Source organism: Micropterus dolomieu, linkage group LG06 (assembly GCF_021292245.1).
Source record: "Micropterus dolomieu isolate WLL.071019.BEF.003 ecotype Adirondacks linkage group LG06, ASM2129224v1, whole genome shotgun sequence".
Classification (NCBI taxonomy): domain Eukaryota; kingdom Metazoa; phylum Chordata; class Actinopteri; order Centrarchiformes; family Centrarchidae; genus Micropterus; species Micropterus dolomieu.
In genome coordinates this window covers 6,931,739-6,958,043 of record NC_060155.1, presented here as the reverse complement: position 1 = coordinate 6,958,043, position 26,305 = coordinate 6,931,739, and the positions used below count along the sequence as shown (strand labels likewise).

The window sequence follows — 26,305 nt, the reverse complement described above, 5'->3', positions numbered from 1 at the left end:
TCTGGATTTTTTTTTTTAGATTATGTCTCTCACAGTGGACATGCACCTACGATGACAATTTCAGACCCCTCCATGATTTCTAAGTGGGAGAACTTGCAAAATAGCAGGGTGTTCAAATACTTATTTTCCTCACTGTATATATATATATCTCTATATATCTCTCTCTATATATCTATATATCTCTCTCTATATCTGTGTGTTCTATATGCTGTAGTCTGTGTTTGATTTTTATTATTGTATGAGTAAGCACATCGTGATACAATCCTGAATCAAATTCCTCCATCCTACATGGCAAAGCTGATTCTGATTCTATTAAAAAAACATTAAACCAAACAACAAAGTGCTGATACGAACACAATTTATTTCCAAAGAAAAGATCACTTATAGTTATTGCACTGATTTTTCCACTTCAAGTATTTCATATCCCACATTCCTATTTCCCTTCCAATACAATTTTCTAATTAAATTAATAATTCAGTTCAAATAATTATAACGAACAGTCATTTGTTGTGACATGTTTTTTCCCCATCTAAATTAAAAGGCACATGTAAACACGACTTAGCAGCTTTTATATAGAGGTTTACCCAAAACATTTCTAGCAATCTTTGGCATGTAATATATATATATATATGTTTAGGATTATTCTTTCCAGGAGAGAAAGTAGAGTTTTCCTTGTCCGTCACCACAAACCAGCTCAGTGGGTTTTCCAGGGTTCACCTCCAGTTCAAGAATGGGACCTCCACACACAAACATACCGATCTGGAGGGAAAGGGTGAGAGAGAAGAAGGTATCATTTATTATGAGACAGTTTAAAATAATTGAAAAATGAAAGGTGAGGGAATAATGCCACTCAAACATCTGCCCATTAAATATGAAGCTACAGCCAGCAGCTGGTTAGCTTAGCTTAGCATAAAGACTGGAAACGGGGGGGAAACAGCTTGTCTGGCTCTGTCCTAAGAGAACACAATCTGCCTGCAAGCACCTCACTAATTAAGACTTTATATCATGCCGGTTTAATCAGTACATATACTGAAGTGCAAATATGACACATTACTATTTTACTGTGGGTTATGTGCTTTTCTTGGTAGTTGGATTTTGTTAACTTTGTACAGAGCTGCTGTTTCAGTTCAGTGTTTGTGCAAAGCTAACTGGCTGTAGCTTCTTATTTAACAGACAAACATCAGAATGGTTTTAATCTTCTTGTCTAACTATCCACCAGGGAAGCAAATAAGCATATTTCCCAAAATGTGAAAATGTTCTTTTTAAGACTCTGATGTACCTGTTTCTTGGTGTTTCTGTCCCACAGCTTCACCGTCCTATCATAGGAGGCTGATATGATGGTGTGGTCAGTGAGTCTCAACACGCTGATCCTGTCTTTGTGGGCCTGGGGATAAAAGGTCATTAGTCGATGAAGACAAGATTAATCAACGCCAGTTCCAAAAATCAATTAACGATTTACTTTGAAAAAGCCAAACATCTGTCGGGTTCAGCTTCTCAAATGTGAGGATTTTCTCCGTTGTCTTTCATTGCAAATTTAATATCTTAGGGTTTTGGACTGTTGGTTGCACCTCACCCTGGGCTCGAGGAAATTGTGACGGGCATTTTTTACCATTTTGTGACATTTTATTAACTAAATTAATAATAATCAATGATGAAACAATGCTGCAGCCTTTGTTGAAAGTCTGAATAACCACCTTCCGTCAGTGGTGAAAGAACTATTCGGATCTTATAATTAAGCAAAAACACAACGTTGAAGTACTCTGTTACAAGTAAAAGTCCTGCATTCAATATTTTACTTAAGTAAAAGCACAAAAGTATTAGCACCAACATAAACTTAAAGTGCTACATACTGTATAATGCTGTGTAGCTTGTGAATTTCGGCCAAGGATCAATAAATTATTAACTTTACCCATAATGATAAGAATAGATGGATAAAGTAGGGAAAATGGAATTATGAGTACCTCAAAGTTGTACGTAAGTACAGTACTTGGAACACCAAGTTTCAATACCTCACCGAAACTATATGTAGAAATGTTCATCTGTATTGTTTCCTCATTCAAGCAAATGCTGTGTTTTTTGTTAAATGGTACAATTTTAAAATATACACTAATCACTTAGTCAAGAGTCTCTCAGCTCTTACAGGTTTTCTGCTGCTCCATGAGACATCCCCTGTAAGCTGGAGGAACCACATGTTGCCCCTCACGTCTCCAGACACAACAAAGTCTGAAGAAACATACAACACATTAGATAATTGCACAATAAACATACTAATTAAAAGCTGGTAGGTCCAGAAGTAGCAGTTGTAATTATGGTTGTGCTTGTAAGTAAGAGTAGTACTAGTAGTACAGCTGCACTGCAAACAGTATTGCTGGGAGAATTTAGTACCTTTGTCCACAGTTACAGCTGTAATCAGACTCCACTTCTCCTCATCGTTGGTCTGTAGTTTGCTGAAAGCTGAACTGAGATCCCATTTGGGGCCCATGAAAAACTGAAGAAAAAGAGGACAGAGGCATTAACATATACTAATAGAATTGTAGGGACTGCTTAGAAAATGGATTTGTTTGTCATGTGAATCTAAACTGGAATTTTTGTTTTGATGAATGAATATTTTGCTGTAAAAAGACCAGTTTTTGCCAGGTAGTATTATTTAATTCACAATAGTATGTATTTTCTGTTCATGAAAAAAAACAAAGAAACAAGCTACAACAAACATTTTAATAGTATGACTATTTTAGTGTTCTTAGATTACTCTTATTTGACTCACAATGAAGCCAATCGCAATGCTTTCCTCTGACTCGCCCACGACCCACATGCTCTTCTTGTCGTTATGGATCATCCCCAAAACTTTGATATTGTTGCTCCAACTGCAGTAAATCCAAATATACAAGAAGCATTTGGTTTGTTTTAATTATTTGGGGCTTAAAAATAAAACCTCTTAGTATACAGTATAAGAAATAAAACCCAACTGCACCATATCTAGAACTGAGCTTAACTGTACTGTATATAGAGAAGAGAGTAGTTTAACTCTTGATGTGATTGACCTGGGACATTGTGACTATTAGTGGATGAGTGTGCGTTTTGAAGACATAATTAAACTTTCACAGGTTGGTTTGAATGTAAAAAAGGCAATTGCCACACGGTGCACAGTGAAGGTGAAGGCAGGTTTCTCTCAGTTAGTGTGATACAACTATTTTTTACCTGAAATTAATCTTTACACAATGCGAAGGCGGAATATTTGCAATGAGTGCATGAACTCAATCTACTGTATACAGTAAATAACATTTTTAGTTTGACCGAGGGTTTGATTTACTGAGCTGAGTTGATAAAAGTGCTGATTCACTCAACTGACTCACTGTGCGCCGAAACAGCATGAGCAGCAGCAAGAGATTTACATACTTTGTTTCAGTGTAGTCCAGCCTTATTAGACTGTTGGAGCTGAGTGCAGCCTGTAAGAATACCTGAAGACACTACTCGGGGCTTAAAAAAATTTAAATGCTACCACTATCCTTATTAGGGTTATTAAATTTTATCTTTAATTTCATTTACAGTAAAATTCTCCTACAATACTACAAAAAATGCCATTAAACATCATTCAAAGACAAAACGGTAAAGCACAGAGGAAAGATGCATATACAACACAATCAGCTGTCAGAACGTATAAAAAAGTATCTACTAATACTACATTGTACTAACTACAAAATCTTTAAGTGGTTTTTAAATGGTATTACTGTATATAAAAGGCAGTATTATATAACATATTACCTGTTGTCCATGTCCAGCATCGCAGTGAGCAGTCTTCAGAAACAGAGAGGAATTCTGGGAGTCCTTCTTTGCGAACAACTCCACATATCGCACCGTTGTGACCATGTAAGGTGCTGAAGTGCTCCACCTGTGCGTAAATATACGCAATGTGAGAGGGGAGGCAAAAGCAGAAAAATAAGTGACAATGTCCACGCTTATTTCTGTCAAGAACCTTAAAGGAAGTAATTTAGCTCTGTCTCAAAATAGAACTAAAGATGAGACTAAATCAAAGAAAATGTGTGAATAAAATTAATTGATTTATTTTTAACCTTGTAAAACCCAATTTTGTCCACCTATAGTTTCTTCAAAGTAAATAAGTACAATTTCTTTTAATACGACAGAAATATTAAAGTATATTGGAGAAAACTCTTTATTTCGACCAACAGACCTGTAGTGGTTTCCAGAGCTGCACTGTGCCATCATCAGACGCAGTGAAAACAGTCATGTCTTCGGCGTTGACTTCTTTGTTCTCATCTTAAATACAAAAACACAAAGGACTATGAATATTAAAAAAGGACTCATTATACTGTTTAATATGAAATAAAGAGGGAGAGACAAATACAGAGAGTGAATGTGTGTGTGCACTTGTTTACTTGTATTTGGTAGGAGAGAGCAGTGGTGTATACGCTGCTTGTGTGCAGCAATGTGGCAGATTTCTGTGCTTGCTTCCCAGGTCCAAACGTGTAGCGCTCCCTCTGCACAGCCAGCCACCACATACTGCCCCTGCACACAGAAACACTGAGTCAACAACACAGAAATCCCCTAATAAAGCTGAGGGTTTACTATATGTCTCAGGAGAGAAAACAAAGACAGCTCTGACCTGCAGTTAAATCTCTAAGCTACACACAATCTGCGAAGCTCTTTAATTCCATCAGTACAACAATGAAATGAAGCTTTTTCAGGCCAGAATGTAACAATACAAATTGTATTTTCTCTGACAGATAAATTTACTCACCACACAGCAAACAGATGTAAGAGGACTCCTCCAGGAGATTTCTCTGAGACGTTGGCCCGCCTGCAGATCCCATAAACAAAGCCTCCCGTCGTTTGAAGAGCTAATCTGGAACAAATTACGGAAACACAATAGTGATGTATATAACAGTATAGTAATAGGACTTTCTCAGGTAAGAGCTGTTGTTCAGTTCAGTTCCATTTCTTTACGACACCCGTGAAAATGATTTTATGAAGATTTACCACACAGTCTGGAGTCCAAACACAGCTGGTGATCCAGTCTCTGTGAGAGTGAGGGAGAGACTTGGAGAGAACAGCAGGAGACACACTCACATCCCACACCATCAGGGCCTGAAACAAAGACACCGGTCAGTACTGCGTTACACTGACCAATCCTACACTATTTATATCAACGAGGGTAGGCTAAATAACAGAAACACCTTTCTGTGTAACACCCTAGATGAAGGGAGGATTAATTACAGGACTGTTATTTTAGACTGCATTAGCTTCAGCTAGGGGTACTTAATAAACTGAGTGTATATCATGATTATATAGATTTGAGGGAAAATGAACACAGTCCAACCCTACAACCAAAAAACAACCAAACACCTGCACAAAGGTCAATGTGCAGCAAAAGTCAGTGTTTATATCAAAAACAAAATTCTGATACTGCCACAAAACTAGAGTACAAACACATGTACCTGATCTTTTCCACCGGACAACAGCTGTTCACCATCAGGACTGAAAGCCAGACAGGTGGCTCCTCCACTGTGGCCCCTCAGATATGCATGAGGCTTAATGTGGGGGTCAAGGGCCAGTTCGCTCAGCAACCACAGAACAATGGTGAAGTCATCTAATTTATAGAAGGGAAAATAATAAAAATAGTTATTAGCAGAAAGTTATTAGGAGACCGGCTGTGAAATGTTGCCTGGGAAAACAACATCTATTTCTCTTGAGTGTAAGTGCATTTCTGTAATTTCAGTTCTTGTTTTTACTTTACCATCAGCAACACATACCTGATGCTGTAGCCAGGTATGTGGAGTTTTGTGCCAAAGCCAGGATGGCGCCTGTTTGCACACCAAACGTTCCCAACATTTTCAGGCCTCCCAGCATTCCCTCCTCTCCTCCTTCCCTCTTCCAGACCCTCAGACGTTTGTCACTTCCTCCAGACACCAGCAGCTCAGGTTCGCTCTGCTCTGCATTCAGGACGACCCACAGCAGGCACAGTATGGACACATCAAGGTTCTGGGAGGCCCAGATCTTATTACCTACGATTAAAATAAAAACTGTTATAATTCATTTTGTGCCATATTTATACAGTAGGATATTTATACAGTATGTTTTATGTGTTTGTTTTTCATTATTATATCCATCAATGTTTTATGGCTTTCTAACTACTGTATCAGATTTATATCCTTGACATATTGCCTGCTAACTAGTTTTGTTTTTAGGTCTGTTACTCGGTTGGCTTTTTATTCATTAATTAATGTTTTTGTTGGTTTTTTTATTGTAAAAACCAAACAGCCTATAATTTCCTAAGTAAAGTTTCTTCATAACACACAGAGCAGAGCAAATGTCTTGAAGTACTTCATGATAAAAGACCCAAGCCAGACAGAAAATACAGACACAATAAAAGAAGTGTAAGAAATATAGGTTATAAAATTAGAAAAAAAAGAAGAAACCCAACTCAAAGTTGTCCAATCAAATACTGGTCCTAGTGAAATGTTTAAGAATTTTGTAAAGATGATTTTTATTTTACATTCCTGGCACATAAACAAACCTGAGTCAATAGTGAAGAGTTTGACGCCATCACCATGGTATCCCACAGCAGTATAGTCTCCATTAACAGCCACACACAGAGCAGCAGGTCCAGACGTTAGAGACCTCCGTTTCTTCTGAGGAGGCTCCAGTTCGCACTAAAAGACCAAATAACAGGATCCATTTAGAAAGAAGATTTCTTTTAAAAAACATACAACTTATACTTACTTATCTCCCACATTGGATGTTAGGAAGAGATAACTTAATACTCAGTATGAACAGTAGGGTGATTATAGCAAGCAAAAACGGTTTCAACGAACATACGGACACCTGAAACAGTGGACATTATTCTTTCACCAAATGCCAGATGTCGTTAATCAATCCTGCCTCAACACTTCATTTACACGCAGACTATGGCAACTGCAAGCAACATGAAGTTAACACTTACACACAAGATAAATAAGGAGCTTACTCTGTCACTTACTTCTTCACGTTTAAAAGTAGTGACTGAACGTCCAAGTCCTCCTGACCAGAGGCGGAGCTGTTTGACAGAAGGACAGGACACAGAGAAAAAGGAGGCTATTCATTTAAAATAATTTACAGTGTGCTCACAAACAGATGCTGAAACAGATGCTGATGGTCTGCATTGAATTTCAGGTGGGTGCTGTGCATCGAATAAGCAGTCTGATGCAATGTGTTCTTTTAAAAAGCACTTGAGTGTTAAAGCAAATTAATCTCCTAATGTCTCATACATTTATGTGAATTTTATTTACAACTAATGAACTGACAAAACAGTATTTTATGACAAAACAACAAATCATAATTTATTTGTAGTTTTTGGTTAAATAGTAATTAAGCCGGTAAATAGTGTAATAATTATATTATTATAATCCAGCTACTCTGGTTAAATTCAAGAGAGTTAAGTTTAATTTATCTGATCCAGGTTCACTATGTACTGGCAGCGATGGCTCACCATGTGATCTGAGCCAGCGCTCAGCAGCATGCGTCCTTCATCCAGGAAGGTGAGAGACTCCGTGGCTCCGAAGTGAGCCTGGAAACATCCCACACAGGTGGAGGTGGAAACTGACCACACCCTCACCTCTCCAGACAAAGAGCCAGAGCAAAGCATGGGGGAGGAGGGAGAGAAGCAGAGACTGCGCACTGAGTGCTGGTGACCGGACAGGGACTGAGCGAACAGACAGAAGAGATTTTATTTTTAAAAACAAAACAATTATTACTTCAGGTTGAATAACCAGAACCTTCTGGTTGTTAGTCATGCACATTAATATTACACTGAGAGGATTAGCTGACTGAACCATCTTAAAAGAGTACTCGACTGATTTAGCATTGTACTCCTCTGACATTGACAGACTGACAGTTAAAAGAAGGTCAAATACAGCAGCCACACAATCTTCTTCCTTGTTAAAACCTGGTGCCTATATTACCCACAATGCCACTAGACGATCGACAGTTTGGTCGGAGATTCAGATGTGTTAGCTAGTAGCAGCTGTAGCCTCAAGCAGAGATAAGGAGCGGTCTACAGAGGTCTGCCGAGCTCACTTTCTAACTCCACGACCCCACCGGGTATTTTAGTAGTCCCCAGCCCAAACAGACGCTGACTCAACTGATCACGAGGCAACTGTCAGATTTTACACAGCTCCCCCTGCAGCCACAAAATGCTGCATATAACTTTATTCATGTGTGCAGTAGTACGCCGAAAGACTTACAAACAGACTTTGATGTGTAAAATGGCTGGAGTTCACCTTTAAAGTGTCAATCCTATAATCTTGTTTTCAAAGTTTCAAAATGATTAGCTGAGCTCCCTATATGACCATTTACTTGGCCCCTCCTCATGATAACGCACCGTAAGGGTTTTATTCTGGAGCCAGTTCCACACTATCACGTTTCCACTCCAGCAACCAGCAGCCAGCACGTGACCCTCAGGGTCAAAGGTCACACAGTTCAAAGGGCTGGAGCTGGGCAGGGCCGCTACCTCATGACCTTTAGTAGAGGACCACACCTGAAAAGCAGAAAAGCAGTCGATCGGAATAATCAAGGATGGGAGACGTTGACTGTTAAAGTGACAAATACAATTTAACAATAGTTAACAGCATAACTCAATAGCAGTAAATGTTATTATAGATATTTAGAGCCCCTTTAGCTGCAAAAGTGCTTTCTAGTGTTCCTGGGAAAAAATAACAGCTATTTAAATTCACACAGAATAAATTGAATGGGAAAAGGCAGAACACAGAACACTAGAAAACAAGTGACTGACTTTGAAAACTAAAGTTAATGTAATTTGTTTGACTGACTTTCAGCATGAAGTCCAGAGACACAGTTGCAAGGTGCTTCCTGTCTGCAGTGATATCGCTTGCTGTTATCACATTAGTGTGGGCATCAATAAGGGAAATCCTGCAAAGAGCATAAAAAACATGGGTCACTTAATGCAAACATCATTAGCCTTGTGCTGCATCTAAAGAAAAAGCTGAATCCAACAGGATTAGGGGATTCATAGTGTTTTGTACATTTCCCTTCCAGCCCTCCTCTCACCTGCAGCCATTCTTGACGTCCCAAATCTCTATTCGTCCATCAAAGGAGGTGGTAGCAAGACGTCCATCTTTAAGAAAGGCACAGCTTGAGATGCCGTCACAGCTGCTCACCAGCGATTTCACTTCCTGTTCACAGCCAGGACAGAGTTGACATTAGACATTTTTCTAGCTTTTTCACAGACATGCAATATTAGAATTAGTGTGTTGTATAATAATATATAATAATGTATAATATGTACATTTCTTTGTTTTTCTTGGATTTGAGGTGGGTCAGATGGGGGTTCTGACTGTTTAAAAGAAACTGAAATGTTTGTGATCTTTAATTGTGCATTTTCTGTGTCTTCAAATTAAAGTGACCCCATGCTGGCTGTTCAACCTGTTGATCTTTATATCATCAACAGCCTATGTAGTGATGTCTCATTTAGAGAAATGGAAAAAATTTCAGATTTGGTAATCCTGAAAAGTTTGTATCTGGATCAGGGTGATCCGATCCAATCCAATGTTGCTTTGAAAAACCAGCACAAAAATAATATGGGTTACGTCATCTTGTATAGCAAAACATAGGATTTCCAAATCCGGATCATTCTGATCCCGATTAAACTTTTTGAACAACTGGGCCCTGAAGACAGATGTAATGACGGGGTGGGGGGGTTGTTCACACCTGTCCGGTCTGTGTGTTGATAAAATGCAGCATTCCCTGTCCAGTGCCAACCACCATCAGCTCTCCGTCCAAGCTCACAACCAAACAGGTGGGTTCAGAGGAGAAGGCTGACACCAGCTTGCTGCAATGAAACACGCAAGACCATCAACACATACCTATATATCTATATTAAATGAAACAACTTAAAACAACCTCCTTACCTAGTCTCTCGAAGAAAGCGATGGTCATTGTTTAGCCACTCAACTACCTGGACCCCTCCTTTCCCCCCCAGGCTTTGTGCCCAGGTGTGAGCAGAGGTCTCAGGAGGTTCGTTGAGGGCCTGCTGAATGAAAAGAGCAGGCCAGGAGGTGAGCAGGTGGGCATGACGCTGCAGGAAACTCCTGCAGTCTTCTAGATGACCCTGGAAACCAACTGAGAGCACAAACAGACACTTGTATGAAGAAGGTATAAAACACACTTGAAGAAATGCGTGAGTTATGATTTTTTAAGCACTTACACGATGGTGCAGATGTACGCTTGTCATCTACAGGAAAATTTCACAGGATACAAACGTTAGGATTTTTTCTTTAGCCATCATTTTAAAAGGGAGATTTGCTGAGTAAAGCTGCCCTTGCGACAAATTCAAATTCATTCAGGTGTACACAAGAAATCATGTGAAGGATTGAAGGCAGAACAATCTAAAAAGCAGCCAAACTATCACAAGATGTTACCACATTCATCATACAGAGTCATAATGCATACTCACCATATAAGCTGTAGGTCTCCAGGAGGTGGTGCAGGAGGCCGTGGCGCACATTGGCATACAGGAAGTGGTAGCTGGAGAGCAGGGAATGAAGCGCTTCTAGCTGGCCGCTTTGAATCTGACCAAAGCCAAATAAAGGCAGCCCGGAGTTAAAATCTACAGTAAACACCATGGGTAATGTAGGATTTTTTTGACCAGGACGTAGAAAACTTTTCTGTAAAAAGCTAATTGTTCAGACTTTTTACACTTATTTTATGTCACTGAAAGGTTTAAAAAAACTTAAAGGTGTTTCTATACTGTGTTCAAGGAGACATTTGTAGTTTTTACACGTTGTGTGGCTTTAATGTTATGATTAAAGATAACTAACCAGGCTGGAAGGCAGGTGCATGACAGAGTTGGCCTCACAGTGAAGGAAGTTATCTGTGCCCTGCGGGTCGGCAAGGGCCCACAGATGAGCTGCATAAAAGACACAGTTTAGGGATGCAAGACTCACATATGCAGTGAGTTATACTTGCTTTTACGTTTACATTTAAGGGTTAAGTGTCTTGCTCACGGACACACTGGTGGATGTGTCACAGTGGGGAATTGAACCCGGGTCTCTCGCACCAAAGACATGTGTCTTATCCACTGCACCATTGCCACCCCTTTTTACTGTATTAAATCTGACTGTGTGTACTTCACCTGCCAGTACGAGGTGAGCTCTGGTTCTGTCACTTCCTGCTGGGAGGAGGAAGTCCTCAAAGGCACTCCTCACCTCCTGATTGGTTAGAGCCAGCAGGTCGTCAGTGTCATGGCAATGAGACGGACCAACCAGACTGCAGATAAGAATCCAAATAAGTTAAATAGCTCTTCCTCCTTTTGGAGTGTTGTCAATAATTTTAATCACACTTCAGTATTCTGTATCTAAACACCGACTGTTTTTAGTTGTCTAAATGGTGATCAAATATTTATTAATAAGTTTATTCAATTTGAGGGAAAAGAGCAATATGTATTAGGGGAAAAACTAATTAAGTGAAACAAATGTTACTGAGAGAAAGACAACAACAGACCCAGCTACCAAAGTGGCTACGTGTAAGACTACTTTTTAGATTTTGTCACAGTATGGAGATGAATTTTCACAGGCAACCAAAGTCAGTTGCGGGATATTGTCCTCGATAATCAGATTGTTGATTGAACAGCATGCCTTCTTGCTTTGAATGTGAGATTCATACCTTTGTAAACTCTGCACTATACGGGTGAAAGTTGCCATGGGGATACGTCCTATGGGCTTCCTGGAGTGATGCAGTACTTGCTGCCATGTGACCTGTCCGTCCCGTGAGGATAGGTCATTGCATGTGTTCAGTACAGAGTAAAAGTCTCTCTCCCTCAGGCCTGTCAATCAAGAGAAGAAAAGCTTGAGGCAACCAAAGACAGTCGACAAAAATGACACCAGCAAACTGGTTATAATATCCCTTTAAATATTCTAGCACTCGTTGCCTTGTACTAATTCACCTAATCTAGATAACATAAAAAGGTCAAAAATGCCTACAATTGTTTTAAAACTCGACTCATCTTACCAGTGGTGCTGACAGTGAGTGCTGCCAGCGCCCAGCGGAGTCCCAGCATGCCTCTGTACTGCGAGCAGAGTCTGTCCAGGCTGTGCTGCACCAACTGGCTCAGAGACTGAGGCAAGCCCTGCAGGCTCTCCTTCAACTAAGAAAATAGAAGCAGGGGTGTAGGAGCGACTTTGAACCTGGGGGGACGCTGAAGGGCTAGGGGGGTTCGGAGACATGTATAATGGCTCCTACGTGTATGCATAGAAGTATATTACAAAAATAGAGTCTGCATTCAAAAATAAATTTTAATCTTCCTCCATTATGTCACCAGCTATCATGTCCTGCATACTGTATCCTTGCCATAAAAGTTGCTACAGATATTATTAAAGGTCCTCAGGGGATTAAATTCTGAGACTCTGCTGATCCTGTGACTCTTCTTATAGCGCCACCAGCAGGTCAAGTATTGGATGGATTGCTGTGAAATGTGGTACACAAGTTCAAGGTCCCCAGAGGATGTCTTTGATGCCCTGTTGTTTCATTCAGGTTAAAATTTTATTTTGTCCAATACTTAGGTTTATGATCAATTACCTGCAAAACCAATGGCATTCACATCAGCTTCAGCTGTACGTTTTGTATTTAAGATTTAATTTCTATTGCCTAATATATACAATCTACATCAACAACAAAGCAAAACAAGACAGGAAAACAAACCACAGAACAACAACACACATTACTGTATAGCTCACATAAAAATAACAAGCTCAACCACAGTGTCTTTGTGTCTGGTCAGCTTGAATGAAGTACGTCAAATATAAATGAACATAAAAATATGTCATATGTAAGTTTAAGTTCATCTCTCAGCCTTAGCTGCGCTGTGTATGTAGTGCTGATTTGCAAATGCTAGCAAGCTCACCCACTAGACCTGCTAAACGAGCACGTTAGCAAGCTGAGCATTTAGCTAAAGTACAGTCTCACAGAACTGCTAGCATGGCTTGGTCTTGTTTTATTATTGTCATCAATATTTTCTACGTACCATATCAAAGGAGGCAAAGTTCCTCAGGTCTTCACAGGCCAGGCGAAGGTAGAGAGGAATCCCTGCTCCCTTCTTCATTACCAGCGTCTGGAGCTGGACAGCCAGACACAGCACAGATTTAGTTAAAAATAAAGACAAACTGACTACACTCTGTAAGGCAAACTGTTGAGCATCAGTGGCAGCGTCATGCACAGAATTTGCAGACTCACAACTGCTTCACAAATAAATGTGAACACTGTGATGTTTACATTACGAAACATATATGACGAACCTGGTTGTTGAATGCAGAGTCACTAAGTTTCTTCCCGAAGGTGTCCAGTCCCTTCTGAACTATCTCCTTCCGGTCCAGTATGGTAAGCTGTCCCAGGGCAAACAGGACAGTGCTTCTTTTCTTGGCCAGGGTTTGCAACAGTGCTGCTTTGGATGTGACGCTCACTACCAAACAAACACCCTGACAAAAATTATAATTATAAGACAGTTTTACTGTAGCCGACACATACCTTAAACAAAGAAACCAGTGTACATAAATGTAGATGAGATGCTTGAGCCATTGCTAACACTTATCCCATACATATACAGAACACGGAGAGGAGGAGATAAACATTTAGACAATATTTTTGTTTTGTTACCTTGTCAACTTTGAAATATAAGAGTTATCTCTGCTCTGAGACTGCAGACATTGAGATTAAAAAGTTTAAAGAAAATGTTGATCTTATTAAGCTGAGGTAAATGTACCTGAGAGAGTTTTGTTTGGCTTTCTCATTCTCTTTTTTTAAATGTTTTTTAAGGTCTTTTCACTCAGTTTTCTATCCATGTAACTGACCTGTGGAAGCTGCTGTGGTATCCAATCAGAGCTGAGCTGACCTCTGCCGTCTTGTACCAGATCCACCCCATCAACCAGCAGCACCAGAGGGTTTTTCTTCTTCATGTCACTCAAATTGGTGTGAAATTCCATCAGCAAATCCCTGTGAACAAAGACAATTAAAAGAAAGGCAACAGCTGTTAGTGTACAGAAAATATGAAGTATCTGTAAATCTCAACCTTTTTACTGATAATTCAAAATCTAGCTACTTGTAAGAATGGGGAAGAGGTGATTCCTCCTCAGTATCTTTCATCTTCCTCAGCCACTGAACAAGGCAACGAAGCAGGTTTTCCACAGAGCGTGCCGACTGGCTCGCAGCTGTAGAGTAGGAGATGACATCACAGACGAGGTTTGTCCTGGACTTAACTCCAGTCCTGAGGGTGTCTGCTAGAGACGCCTGTGTGGCGAGAGATGCACATGGGAAACAGTGAGCAGTGAATTTACTTGCCCGTTTCTTAAGTACACCTAGCTCAGACTAGAGCAGTCTAATACAACAGTTCTGTAATAAATCCTATATTTACGGTAGGTTTAAGGTTTAATGTTCAGTTTTGTTGAAACAATTAAACAGAGGTGTTAATTCAACTGATGATTTTGAAGGATGTAGTTTGTGGTGCTTAATTCATTTCTTGATTATAAATCTATTTTGATAATCTATTAATTCTTCAAATTCTATTTGCTTCTCTAATGTGAAGATTAATATAATTGGAAATCTTTGTCTTTTGGAGTCTGAGACATTTCAAGATGTTATCTTGGGTTCTGAGAAACAGTTATGGGCAATTTTTCCTGACATTTCATAAAACATACAATTAATCACTTAATCCATTAAATTATAAGCAGATTAATCAGTAACAAAAGTAACTGTCAGTTGCATCGTTAGCCCTATTTGAAATCATGCTCCGTATCATTGCATGTCAAATGTTCAAAAAGACATCATCACATTTAACAGCTGATAATGAGAGTTGAATAAAAAACACAAAACCTGGGCGTAATCGTACTAATAATACGAGCATGTTAGTGTTTCTCCAATGTTTGCAGCTTTTGAAGAACAAGCAAGCCTTCATCTGGTGTTTCTTTTATTTTGTCCAAACTTGTAATCAAATTCCAGGTGGAAGAATAGAATTAAACTAAATTCCTTTAAGAAATTTACCATGAATACAGTTTTGCCCTCTCCAGGTCCTCCCTCTACCACCATCATCCCTCCTTTGGCCTGGACCTGCTCCACTATCTCGACAGCCCCGGACATCAGCTTTGCCCTGCCGAAGAACTGCCTCTGCAACGCCCCCTGGTGCACCTCCTGCTCAGTCACTTCAGACACAGCCTCCGCCTCGTCGTCCTCCTGCCACATGGGGAATAATGAGGTGTTGTTTGCAATATATTTTATGTTATGTGCTATATTAGCCAATTGCTGACGAAAAAAAATAAAAATAGAGACTGCACGGTAAATTAGGAGCTTTGTAATTTTAGTGGTTTTACACAATGGTGGAAAGTAAAGTATAGAAGTAAATTATAATTTTGAGGCACTTAAGTATTTCTATTCTATTAGGGTCTTTTATACTTATACTTCACAACATTTTAGAGGAAAATATTGCACTTTTTACTCCACTCAGATTAAGATTTTAGATAAAAAAAAACAAAAAACATATGGACTTGTTGGAGTAGTTAATAATGATGCATTAATATACATTAAACCCAACAGTATATGAACACGTTAAAATAACTCCACCACCACTAACTAGATAATTTAAATATTGTTTACATATTTCTACATCTTTAATAATGATCCAATTATATAATAATACAACACTGACCGGGAAGTACTTTTACTTTTGATTGATTTTGATGCTAATGTACTGTATTTAATTTTTGACATTTTGAAAGCAGCTTTTGATGTCACTTTCTCAATACTTCGTCCACCACTTGGTTTCCCATATCCATGTTTAGTTAATGAGCAGTTTGTAAATTAAATTGACTAAATTATCAAAATAACTAACTTCAACAAATTGCTTTACTACGGCCATCCAGAGGTCTTCCAGCACGGCCTTGCCAAAGTGGTCCAGGTTTTTCAGATATGGTCTCCCCTCCACAACGCCTCCCCACTCACATGGGTAACTATGTCAGAAAAACACACAAGTAGGCTCAACTAACACACTAAAAATCATATTTTAGTGGTAAAACTATATGCTATTTTTTTAAGAATACTTCATCAGTTGATACCGAAAAACCAGTAGGTCTACCAAAAAACTACTTTTCAAATTAACGTATTATAAAATTATAGTGAATTATTGTTTTATTGCCACAGCAGCAGTATAAAAGAAATGACCGAGATGACTCACTTTTCAGTGACCTTGACTTCACTTTCCCGGATCCTTCTCTTCAGAGAGGCCATTTTAGACTCTGCCTCCTTTGATTCAGGAACAAAGTCAGCTCTCCAAGCCACCGGAACTGATCTGAGAAACAGAGGGCAGTTAAATTAAAACAGAAAATGGTTTAACAGCAAAGTAGTACTACAGCATTGAAACCAACTTCAGGGAACCACAAATACCATCTACATCCTATGCCCATTTTGTCAGAATGATCAGAAAGAGTTAGTAATCCATTTAATTGATTTGTTCATTCAAACTTAAAGAGCATAAAAGAGAAATGTTTAGACAAATTGTCATGTGTGAATGTGAGCATGGATTGCATACTTGGTGATGTTTGGATCTCTGAAGTAGCAGAACATTCGCTGGTGTGCTGTGTCGGGGAAAAGAGCCTGAAACTGACGGATCTCCATCTCTGTGATGGACAGGCCTGCAGGGGCCGACGCCAGCTGCACACAAAGAACATTTAAAATTCAAATTCACATTTAAAAATAGACACACATCTCTTTCACTTATTACATGTAGTTAGATTTTTCTGTGCATTATATCACAAAATCTAAATATTTCTACAGAGGTCTGATCTGTAACAATAACGTAATAGTTACTGTTACTGACATTTCTCCCTTTAAATATATTTTAAACCTTTCCAGTTGCTAAAAATAAAGCAGGTTCTTGCACAGAATAAAGAATCAGTTCTTTATATAATCAAATAGCAATTAACACCTTGTGTACACAGATCTACTTACTAATTCTTTAATTCTTTTTCATGAAATCTTACCCAGCTGTACTGTGGCAGGTCAGGGAGGACAGGTTTGGGAGGCACCAGGCCGTACCTCTCCCCCAGGATTCCCACCATCATCTGGCTGCGGCAGACCTCTGACAGGCACAGCTCGGTGGCTCGCCCCGACTCCTCCTCCGTCACTCCCCAACGCAGCTCCACCTCCTGCAGGTAGAGGCAACGTGACGCAGCACGACGCCGGAGCTCCGGAAACACATTCCGCACCAAGATATCGCGCTCAGCATGCATGTCTCTGAAGGTGGAGGAGATAAACACACGTACACCTCGCCACCTGAGGACAGAGGAAGGAGATGGTGTTAAACTAGTGACTAAAAGGCAGGGCGAAAAATGTCTTGGAAAGCGGGCCTTTAATGTTAAGCATCAAGTCAGAAAACTGCTCAGAATTGCTTTTATCCCCATGAAAATAAAATGACCTCAACTTGGGGCTGGCTGGTATTGGGACAACTTTGTTTGTTGTCTGAGTGCCTTTAGCTCCCTCTGGTGGTGGGATGTTGTGCAGTCTGTCTAAATGCTCCACATGGTCCAGCAGCCTGGATGATCCTCTTTCTGCCACAAACCTGGTCACATAGTTAAAGAAATAGTTCAAAGGTGTGGGAAATACATTTATTCTTAAATTTCTTTATTCTTGGCAAGAGTTCAATGAAAAGAGTTAAAGATATACTGAACAAAATTATTACCTAATACTTTTCATTTTGCCCCCATTAATCATTTTCAAGTGGCCTTTTGTTGTGGCCAGCCTAAGGCACCCCTGTGCAAAACCCATGTTTTCTCATCAGCATCTTGATAAGTGTTTGATAAGTGTTTATAATTTTGTTCAGTGTTGTTTCCACTCTCATGTCTCTAGGATAAATATGAAGCTACAGCTAGCGGCAGGTTAGCTTAGTTTACCATGAAAAAATAATAAAATAAATTAATAAATACATTCCCACCTTTATCGATATATCATAACCAGAAACCCAAGAGTTTGCTTTAAAGTGCCAATGGGCTTAAAATTATTACATCTATATAAATCATCTGTTTTTGGATTAAAATGAATAACCAGACATTTTACCTCAGTATTTGTTCACTGAAGCCTGCCAGCTCCACACAGTTCCTGTCAGGGATGTACTCTGAGTTTCTGCAAGCAGTAAAACATTAAATGCATTCAGGAAAAGTTTGAAACAAAAACAAGCTGGAAGCTAAATCTCAGTCCATTTGAGTTTGCGTCTTCTTTACTGTACATTTTTGCAAGTTCACAAAAACAACATAAAAAGTACCTGCCTGTGCTGAAAAGAAAAGTGTAAAGTCCATCAGTCACTGTGATAGGTGTGAGTGCAACTTTAGCTTCCCAATGTCTGTGAGATATAGGATTAATAGCAGCTACAGCAGCACATTGGAACATTACCTCTCTGACAAGAGGATTCTCACAAAGAGGGTTTTGTGGTTTATTTCCTTCCTGTAGTTGTTGATGGTGTACTCGACATCATGATAGTTCCAGGAGTCAGTTACCGTGATGATGTTGTCCACCTGAGCAACAAGGTCAAGGATTACAAGGAAGCATCTTGTACTGTTATCTAAAGCAACGGCTGTCACCCTTTTCTGATCCTTAATCAAAACAGAAGTAACCTGTACCTTAAATTCCAGTATTGGCTCAGCAAATATCATTAAATCACAGATCCAAGTGTTAAAATGTAAAACCTCAAAGACAGAAAGGCCACAGCTAAAAATAAAAGACTTGCATGCAGGTGGAACATCTTTCTGCCTTGTCAAATGTAAACCTCGAAACTTCAGCTGTCTCTTTTGTAAAATTGATTGTCTGATAAATGTGCATGACTGAGCTGCAAGCCAGTTCCATTAGGTGCTTTTAAGCATTTATCATACAAAAGTAAAGACTTTATAATCAGTTATTTATTTAAAATTTCTTCCCTTAATAAATTTCCCTTAAAGATCACTGATCTCTGTTTTAATCATAAATGTGAGAAAAATCTGTCAAACATATCAAAATAAACCATGTATGTACAAATATACTAACCTTGTTTTTCTTGGTGAGCAATGTGGACAAGTAATTGCAGTCCTTAGCATCATCTGACTTATTTATACATGCCTGCAAAAGAAAAGTATTTATTAATAAAGTCAAAATTGACTGAATAGTAATATCCTTCAAAACACAGCTCAAATGTTAGTCTACTAATGCAGAAATATAATTCAGTAGTGTCCATCCATATTTAACTTATTTTTGAAGTAAATTAGATGTTTAATCATTCTACATAAAATTAATGCTGGTATGAGGCGTTAAAAGAGGATGAAAAAACATTTTCATGACATGACACACAGTAGGATGCCACAGAAAAAAGTCCAGACCTCTACTTGCTCCATCACACTCCTGACATTATCCAAGAGAACATCAGACTTCAGCTTGACTTCTTCGCAGTGACTCCAATCAGCTAAGCACAGCTGACTGTCCTCAGCACTGCTGCCAATCATCAGAGAGAGAAGAACTGCCACCTCCAACATCTGACAGAACGTAAGAATGAGGAGAGATTAGTGAGAAAAAAAAGAATACAGTTCAAATAACACTAATTGGTATAGAGTTTTCTGATTTCTTTTCAAGTCAAATTGCTCAGATGTCATTCTTCCTTTTTGTTATTGCTAATCAGAACACAACAGGCCCTTACAGATGCAGTGAGCTTATTCTCCTCCTCATTCTTCTTCTTCACCCCTGTCCTTGTGCACACTTCTTCTTCCTCTTCCTCCTCCTTGTTTTGTTCCTTGAGATCTGGCGGGAGGCAGAAGTCCATATTCTCATTCCAGGACTGAGAACGCCTCAAGTTAGCAGTTAGCACGATAAGGGTTCGTCCGGGAAGCGGGGGCACATTGTAACGACAGGAGATCTGAACCGCCGTCTCCAGAGCTTTGCGGTAACGGTCCAACAGAGCAACAGAGTACAGGATCTTACTGGATGGACAGACACAGAAATCGTTGCATTATATAACTGAGTACATCCATGCAGATGTTGAAAAAAGTATGCACGTTTTAAAATAACACAACCGCAACAGGCGGTCAAAAGCACTTCTTATCTGCATCTTTGAATGCAGTGAAAACTACTAAAATTCAAAGGACATTCTCATACTTGGCCTTCAGGAGCTGGTCCTTCTTCATTCTGTATTGTCGGTAGATAAACGGCACTCCAAGTGTCACCCTCATCCTACTCCTTGAAGTCGTCCCCCAGTCCAGACAATTGAAGCGCTTGCTCTTGGGAACCTTCTTCAGGATTCCCTTCAGGATCTCTTTAACAGGGGGGAGTGCTTGCTTTGACGCTGAGGCTGAGGCTGAGGCTAGAGGACAGAGATGCAAAAATATATATGAAACATATGAAACACTACTGATTTTAAAGTATGAGGCTGGCGTTATTCTACATTTTTCATATTGTTAATAATTGACCAATAATGACAATCAACATTAGCTGCAGGCCTAATTTTCACACAAGATTTGTTGTTCTTTTTTTTTTTTTTTTAAATGTCATGATTGGACTTTGAGCCTTTTTCCAAACGCAGAATAAGTGGAATGTGATAAACTGAGCTATCTGAAAGGGAGTTTCTTTAATCAGAGTTTCAGACAAGAGTTTGATTGCCACTTGACGTTTCTCACCCAGACTGTAAAGGTCCATGATGACTTTGTAGGCCACGAGGAATCTGAAGGGAAACTGTCGGCTCTGAATGACTGCTTTCTGTAAACACATCACCAACAACAGAAAGAACTTCATAAACTGTGCCATACAAACGAAACATTACCACCACAAATCTGACTCCTCTATAAAAAAAAAAAAAAAGTCTCAAAATACAACATGTCACGACACTCTCTCCTTTACCTTTACTAAATGTATTTACATTTTTTTAAAAAGGCTTCCAATTTTTATTTTAAGTACATGTTTCACTCTGTTGGAGCTCACCTTATTGGTCAGTCTGCTGAGGATCTTCTTGTGATGAGCCTCACTGATGCCCTTAACAATCATGTTCCTCAGGTTCCTCAGCATGGCCATGAATGGAAGAGACTTATTGTCTGCACAGGAGAGAGGTTATTCATCAACATGCATGATCACAGGCATGTTTGTGTTTATGTGTTAATAGATTGTGACAGCATGTGTAATTTCAAATGTATAAATGCATCTTTGGACTCTTGTCTTGTGTAAAGAGTGTTGTGGATTTGCCCAACCAGTGTATGCACTGGAAAATATGTTGTATTCATTGCTTTGTTGATTGTCGACAGTAATGACGGACAGTCATTTTCCCACCGTCATGGACTTGTAACTGATGATACAGAAATTACAGTGTTCTGGCCAGCAAGCCTGTGCATGTTGTAAATCTCCCTAACTAGTTGGGGCTTTCATTCTTTCAAACAAATGACACAGACAACTTCTCGAAACTTATGAGGGGAAAAAAAAGTGTTCAAATTTCCTTGGATAAATTAAAAGAAACAGTTTAACACTTTGGGTATTTTGGAATAATGTATGTGCTCAGCAGACCAATGAGCTTCTCCCAGGTGGCGGCTTTGTTGCCCTCCCGGCTGAGCAGCCGTTCCCAGGTCTCTGGCTCTTTGAGCGTCATTCGCTGCCCGGCTCTCTCCCTGTCCCACACGCCCTTTATTCCACTGCGGGTAAACGTCTTCAGGTCAGCAGGATACCTGGGACCAACACAACCACAACTTTAAATGGAAGCAGGACAAGCCCAGTGACTAGCCACTGGGACAACAGAGAAAACACACCAGGCCTGAGACTGAAACTAAACAGACCCCTTTCTCCTTATTCTCCCCTCCTCTGACCACTCTGCTGTGTTCATATTGTCTAAACAGTAAATTATTCAAGTGCTGAAGGATAGTAAATGCTCAGTTTCTTCTAAATAAGGAGCTTTAAGTGTGTGAAAAAAGGGCCTGTAATAAAGAGTCCATAGTTCTTGTACAGGTTAACTGGACCATTCTGCACATTTTCATGAGGAGGTGGGGGTTAAAGTAAACTGTTACAGAATGTCCACCACTGGAGGAATATGTGAAGTTCTTGAGTAAACTGAAGTAGAGAGACAGATAAATTCGTTGATAAATAAGTAAGAACAGATAAATTCAACCAGCTGATTCAGTGATAGTAAAACCGTGTGTATATCACATTTGTTTATAGCGTTAGCTTTTTGTGAGTAGCATAAAGGGAACTACACCTTCACCTCTGTGTTGTAAAATCTACCTTTTACTTTGCTTGTAGTATGCAGTGTGTGAATGTCTGTGTGTGTATGTGTGGCTTACTTTTTTCCCAGAATGGCCATAACATGTTCAGCAGGTTCTTTAATGTGAAGCCTCTTGATCATCTTCTTTATACTGAACTCACTCTGCTTTTTATCCACCACTTCCCTGCCCTCTACCTGCAACTGTGCACACATAAACCAGTGTTACCCATGTGAAGAGGTTTCTTCTAAAACTCCAAGAAGGTGGGTCTTGATGTTCAGAATAAATGTTGCCAAAACCTTTTTCATGTAACAATCTGCAGTGACTTAAGTACCTAAGCCTAGCTAAATTACTTGAGAAAACACTTACAAATAACTCAAAATGTAAAAACATTTATTAAAAAAAACTATTTAGTGACACCACAACAAAAAATAGGTACTGTATATGGACTTACAAACTTCTTCAGAATAGATGCATCTGTTCTGAGAAAGTTCGCCCACAGGGTCAGCTGCTGATCAGTTGGTTTCTGGAAATCAATGACAGCGTACACAGAACAAACCATGGTGATCAAGAGAGGATATCTGAGCCACTTATGCACAGAATGTTAATTTAGAGCGATGACTCAATTGTACAAAATAGAAACCGCACAAACTTTTGATATATTTTTAGTGGAGGTGTTAAACAGTGTGGGTGTCAAACTTTTCATGTAAAACTACAGTGAAAACAATAAACGAAAGAGACACTAATACTGACACTGTTAACTATTAATAACAGGGATGTAATATTGATATTGTTTGGTTTAACCTTAGTTTTAACATTGAACTCCTTGAAAAACGCTAAACTAAATTCTTCACTACCTTGGCATTGCGCCTGTTGCGGTTGTGTTTGCAGCGCTGTTTGCGTGTGTTGTATTTGGCCAGCTGATACTCGCTGAACTGCTTGAACTTGTCAGCCATTGCCTTCTTCAGGCACATTGGCAGGGAGTGGCTGAAACACTGGAAACAGACAAACATTGTTTAGGCTGGTCAGAACTAACAGCACGGATTCATCCAGAGTCAACCACACAGCGGGCGCTCGCTATGACTTACTGTACTATAGATTCGGACTACTTCCAGCCAGTCTGAGGGCAGCTGTACAGCAGCACAGAAGTATCTGCGGACATGTGGCTTGGTGGAGGGCTGACTGGCAGCCAGAGCCAATAAGAAGTTTGCTGTGATGCGGATGTTCAACTCCTGGCGAGTGTAAACTGCCACCTGAGTGTCAAAAGAAAGAACAAGTACACCACACATGACTGATGAAAACGATTAGAAGCCTTTACTGTCATAATGTGTACAGTCCTCTTTGATTGTTTTCACTGTGCAACAAAGACGGTCATGTTTCAGTAACTGATCTGAAAATAAATTCCACTGTCCTGTTTGTTTGGCAAAAAAGAAGCTAATGCAGCACAAGCTATGTTCAAGACATATTTTAATAAAACGGATTAAAATATTTCTATTTTCTACTGATTCTAGAGATTTCCATCATAACTGGTGGTGGTGCAGTGTATAAGACACATGCCTTTGGTGTAAGAGACCCAGGTTCAATTCCCCACTGTGACACACCCACCAATTTGTCCCTGAGCAAGACACTTAACCCCTCGTTGCTCCAGAGACGTGCGACCTCTGACATTTATTGCAATTGTAAGTCGCTTTGAATAAAAGCATCAGCTAAATGACTAAATGTGAACTGATACAATACATTTTTTTCTGGGTTGTTTTGCTTGATCATAACAACCTAATGAAGTCCCAGTAGAGTTGAAACATCATCACTTTAGTTAAAATAGCAGTTGTAGAGCTACAATCCAGTTTACAAATAAAAATGCCTTCAGATACATAGCCCTACAGACAGCCACCATGCATACGCACCTTGAGAAGAAACTGTGGGTCACAGACAGAGATGTCCTTCGCCAGATTTGTGATCCTGGTCCAAACACTGTCCTCCGAGTCCCAGTCTTTCTGGCCTGGTGCTTTGCACTTCTTGACCAGGGAGCAACACACCTCATTCAGCAGGAGATACTAAGGAAAACACAGAAAGATAATTAAGTATGTGTTCACAACTCAGATGAATCACTATAATCAACACATAAAATTAAGTGCACAGGAAAATTATTTGGTAGCACTGGCGCAGAAAAGATTTTTTCTACATACATATTTTCTCCTACCTTTTTATCATTCAGCTCCTCTTCAACATTTTCATTTCCTCTATCAAACTCAGCAAATTCCTCCTGACTGTTGACCAGAGCTTGTTCGAAATCCTCGCTGCCCAATTCTGTTTCCAGGACAGGTAATATCATGGCTGTCCCAGCGTCATCATCCTCCACCTCCATCTCCTCTTCGGGCAAAACGTCATCTTCCTCAGAATGTGTCTGATGCAGGAGAAGTTGCATTAAAACAGTAATACTGCCCAAAAGGGATGCATCAACAACAGTGTTTTAGCAACAAAGGTAATTTTATTTGGTCAAAAAAGTAAAACAAATTTCATTTACCACACTTATTTCTTCAAAAGAGGACTGCATCACTTCAATTGTTTCCTCTCTGCCTTCGTCTCCTCCAACATCCCTCTTCTGTTCACCACCCAGAGCATGTTGGAGGACTGAAGGGGGATGAGCAAAATGACTGAGCAGAGCACTGCTGGCCAGGGATGTGCAAAGCAGAGAGTCGTTGGGTACAGATGTAGAGGAAGTCAGGGAAAAAGAGAGATGAGGTGAATGGCTATTTAGGAGCTTGTTTTCGGTGCTGAGGAGAGGAGAGGTGAGGGCAGGTGAGAAGGAAGAGGTAGAGAGAAGGGACGAGGAGGTGGAAGACAGGCTGGAGGGCTGGAGAGAGGGGCAAGCTGCAGAGTTTAAGATTGGAGGGCAAGGCTGGGGCATCAGTGTGGAGGTCTGAGCTAAGAGCTTATTCTCCAGAGGAGCATAGTTGGAAGACAAACTCCTTCCACATCTAGCATGGTGCGGCTCTCCTTGGGCCACATTTGCCTGATGCAAAGTCAGTGCCCTCATCTCTGTAAAGAAACACATCAATCAGAGGGTCAAAGGCTGTCAAAACTTTGAGTTCCTCCTCTCACAAACTACATAGTAATTCAGCAGCATTTCTTCAACTGTTTGAACAAGCGTTGTACTATGATCTTTAAGGGTGTGTTTATTGAAAGCCTTCATAAAAGGAGAACAAAGTCTAGAAACAGTCAGCATACAGCCCCAACTGACTTTTCACAGTTTCATATAAACCAGAAGCATAGATAACATGCAAAACATTAGTAAAATACAATGAATGAATCCCTCCACATAGCTTGCTGCTCACCAGAAACACAGACAGAAAATGTTTTAATAAATACAAAGGAGTTTCAAGTTTTAAGAGCCTAACGTTATGTACTACAAGCCATGTCTTCAAATTAGCAGCGTTATCTTACATGTATTCAAACAAATGTTTAACATCCACAGCCAGTGGATTTAATTTCCACAAACGAAGACTTCAACATCCAACACCAGGCAATATATTTACTGGTAGCCTTGTTACTTTCTCGCAATGACTAATGCGTTTGTGTAGGTGTGGTGGTTAGCTATAAACACCCAGATTAGAAGCTAAAAACTCACCACAAACACCAGAGTTTACCCTCCACGGGCCGAGCACTGACTCTGAACAAACGTGTCCTCCGGTGTATAATGTTAACGTTTTCTATAGTTCAGTGTTAGTGTGTATTTCGGGCGCCTAGGGACAGTGTAGATGTTGATTTCCTCATGCGAGAAGCAGCTTCTTGGCTAGAGAGCGCTGACTGGTCAGTGTTATTTTGCACTCTTTTTCTTTTTTTTTTACCGTAATACCACATATATGCACTGCCACCATCAAATGATCAAATGTGAAAGCTGGATCAGGCAATTTAATTCACAAGCATTTGTTGAAATTCTCTTTACACGCCAACAGCAAGTAATGAATCTCTGCGACAAAAAGAAAACCATCTGTGGCTGTTGCGGGACTTTAATAAACGCTGCCAATTTAAACAAATGCTTGTGAAATAAATTGCCTGATCCAGCT

The 26,305-nt window shown here is 39.7% G+C and overlaps 1 protein-coding gene across 1 annotated transcript; it reads right to left on the bottom strand.

The window, feature by feature from the left end:
• Positions 1–341: 341 nt before the first annotated feature.
• Positions 342–26,051, bottom strand: tep1 (telomerase-associated protein 1). Its single transcript, XM_046051939.1, has 53 exons — positions 25,867–26,051; positions 24,763–25,277; positions 24,439–24,642; positions 24,143–24,292; positions 23,327–23,491; positions 23,096–23,233; positions 22,693–22,764; positions 22,320–22,441; positions 21,553–21,710; positions 20,980–21,089; positions 20,679–20,757; positions 20,161–20,365; positions 19,706–19,985; positions 19,392–19,544; positions 19,063–19,134; positions 18,436–18,557; positions 18,103–18,168; positions 17,465–17,608; positions 17,031–17,322; positions 16,580–16,701; positions 16,226–16,339; positions 15,884–16,001; positions 15,040–15,228; positions 14,102–14,289; positions 13,854–13,995; positions 13,302–13,481; positions 13,031–13,123; positions 12,019–12,154; positions 11,674–11,833; positions 11,144–11,277; positions 10,830–10,918; positions 10,466–10,580; positions 10,217–10,243; positions 9,921–10,131; positions 9,721–9,841; positions 9,061–9,185; positions 8,823–8,922; positions 8,375–8,530; positions 7,484–7,696; positions 6,995–7,051; positions 6,533–6,668; positions 5,769–6,020; positions 5,454–5,605; positions 4,996–5,103; positions 4,757–4,861; positions 4,395–4,524; positions 4,190–4,275; positions 3,756–3,889; positions 2,765–2,864; positions 2,386–2,488; positions 2,141–2,223; positions 1,280–1,384; positions 342–759 (listed from the first exon to the last, which is right to left on the bottom strand). Exons 2-53 carry the CDS (start codon positions 25,273–25,275, stop codon positions 640–642), a joined length of 7,449 nt encoding a protein of 2,482 aa, XP_045907895.1. The 5' UTR covers positions 25,276–25,277; positions 25,867–26,051; the 3' UTR covers positions 342–639.
• Positions 26,052–26,305: the final 254 nt, after the last annotated feature.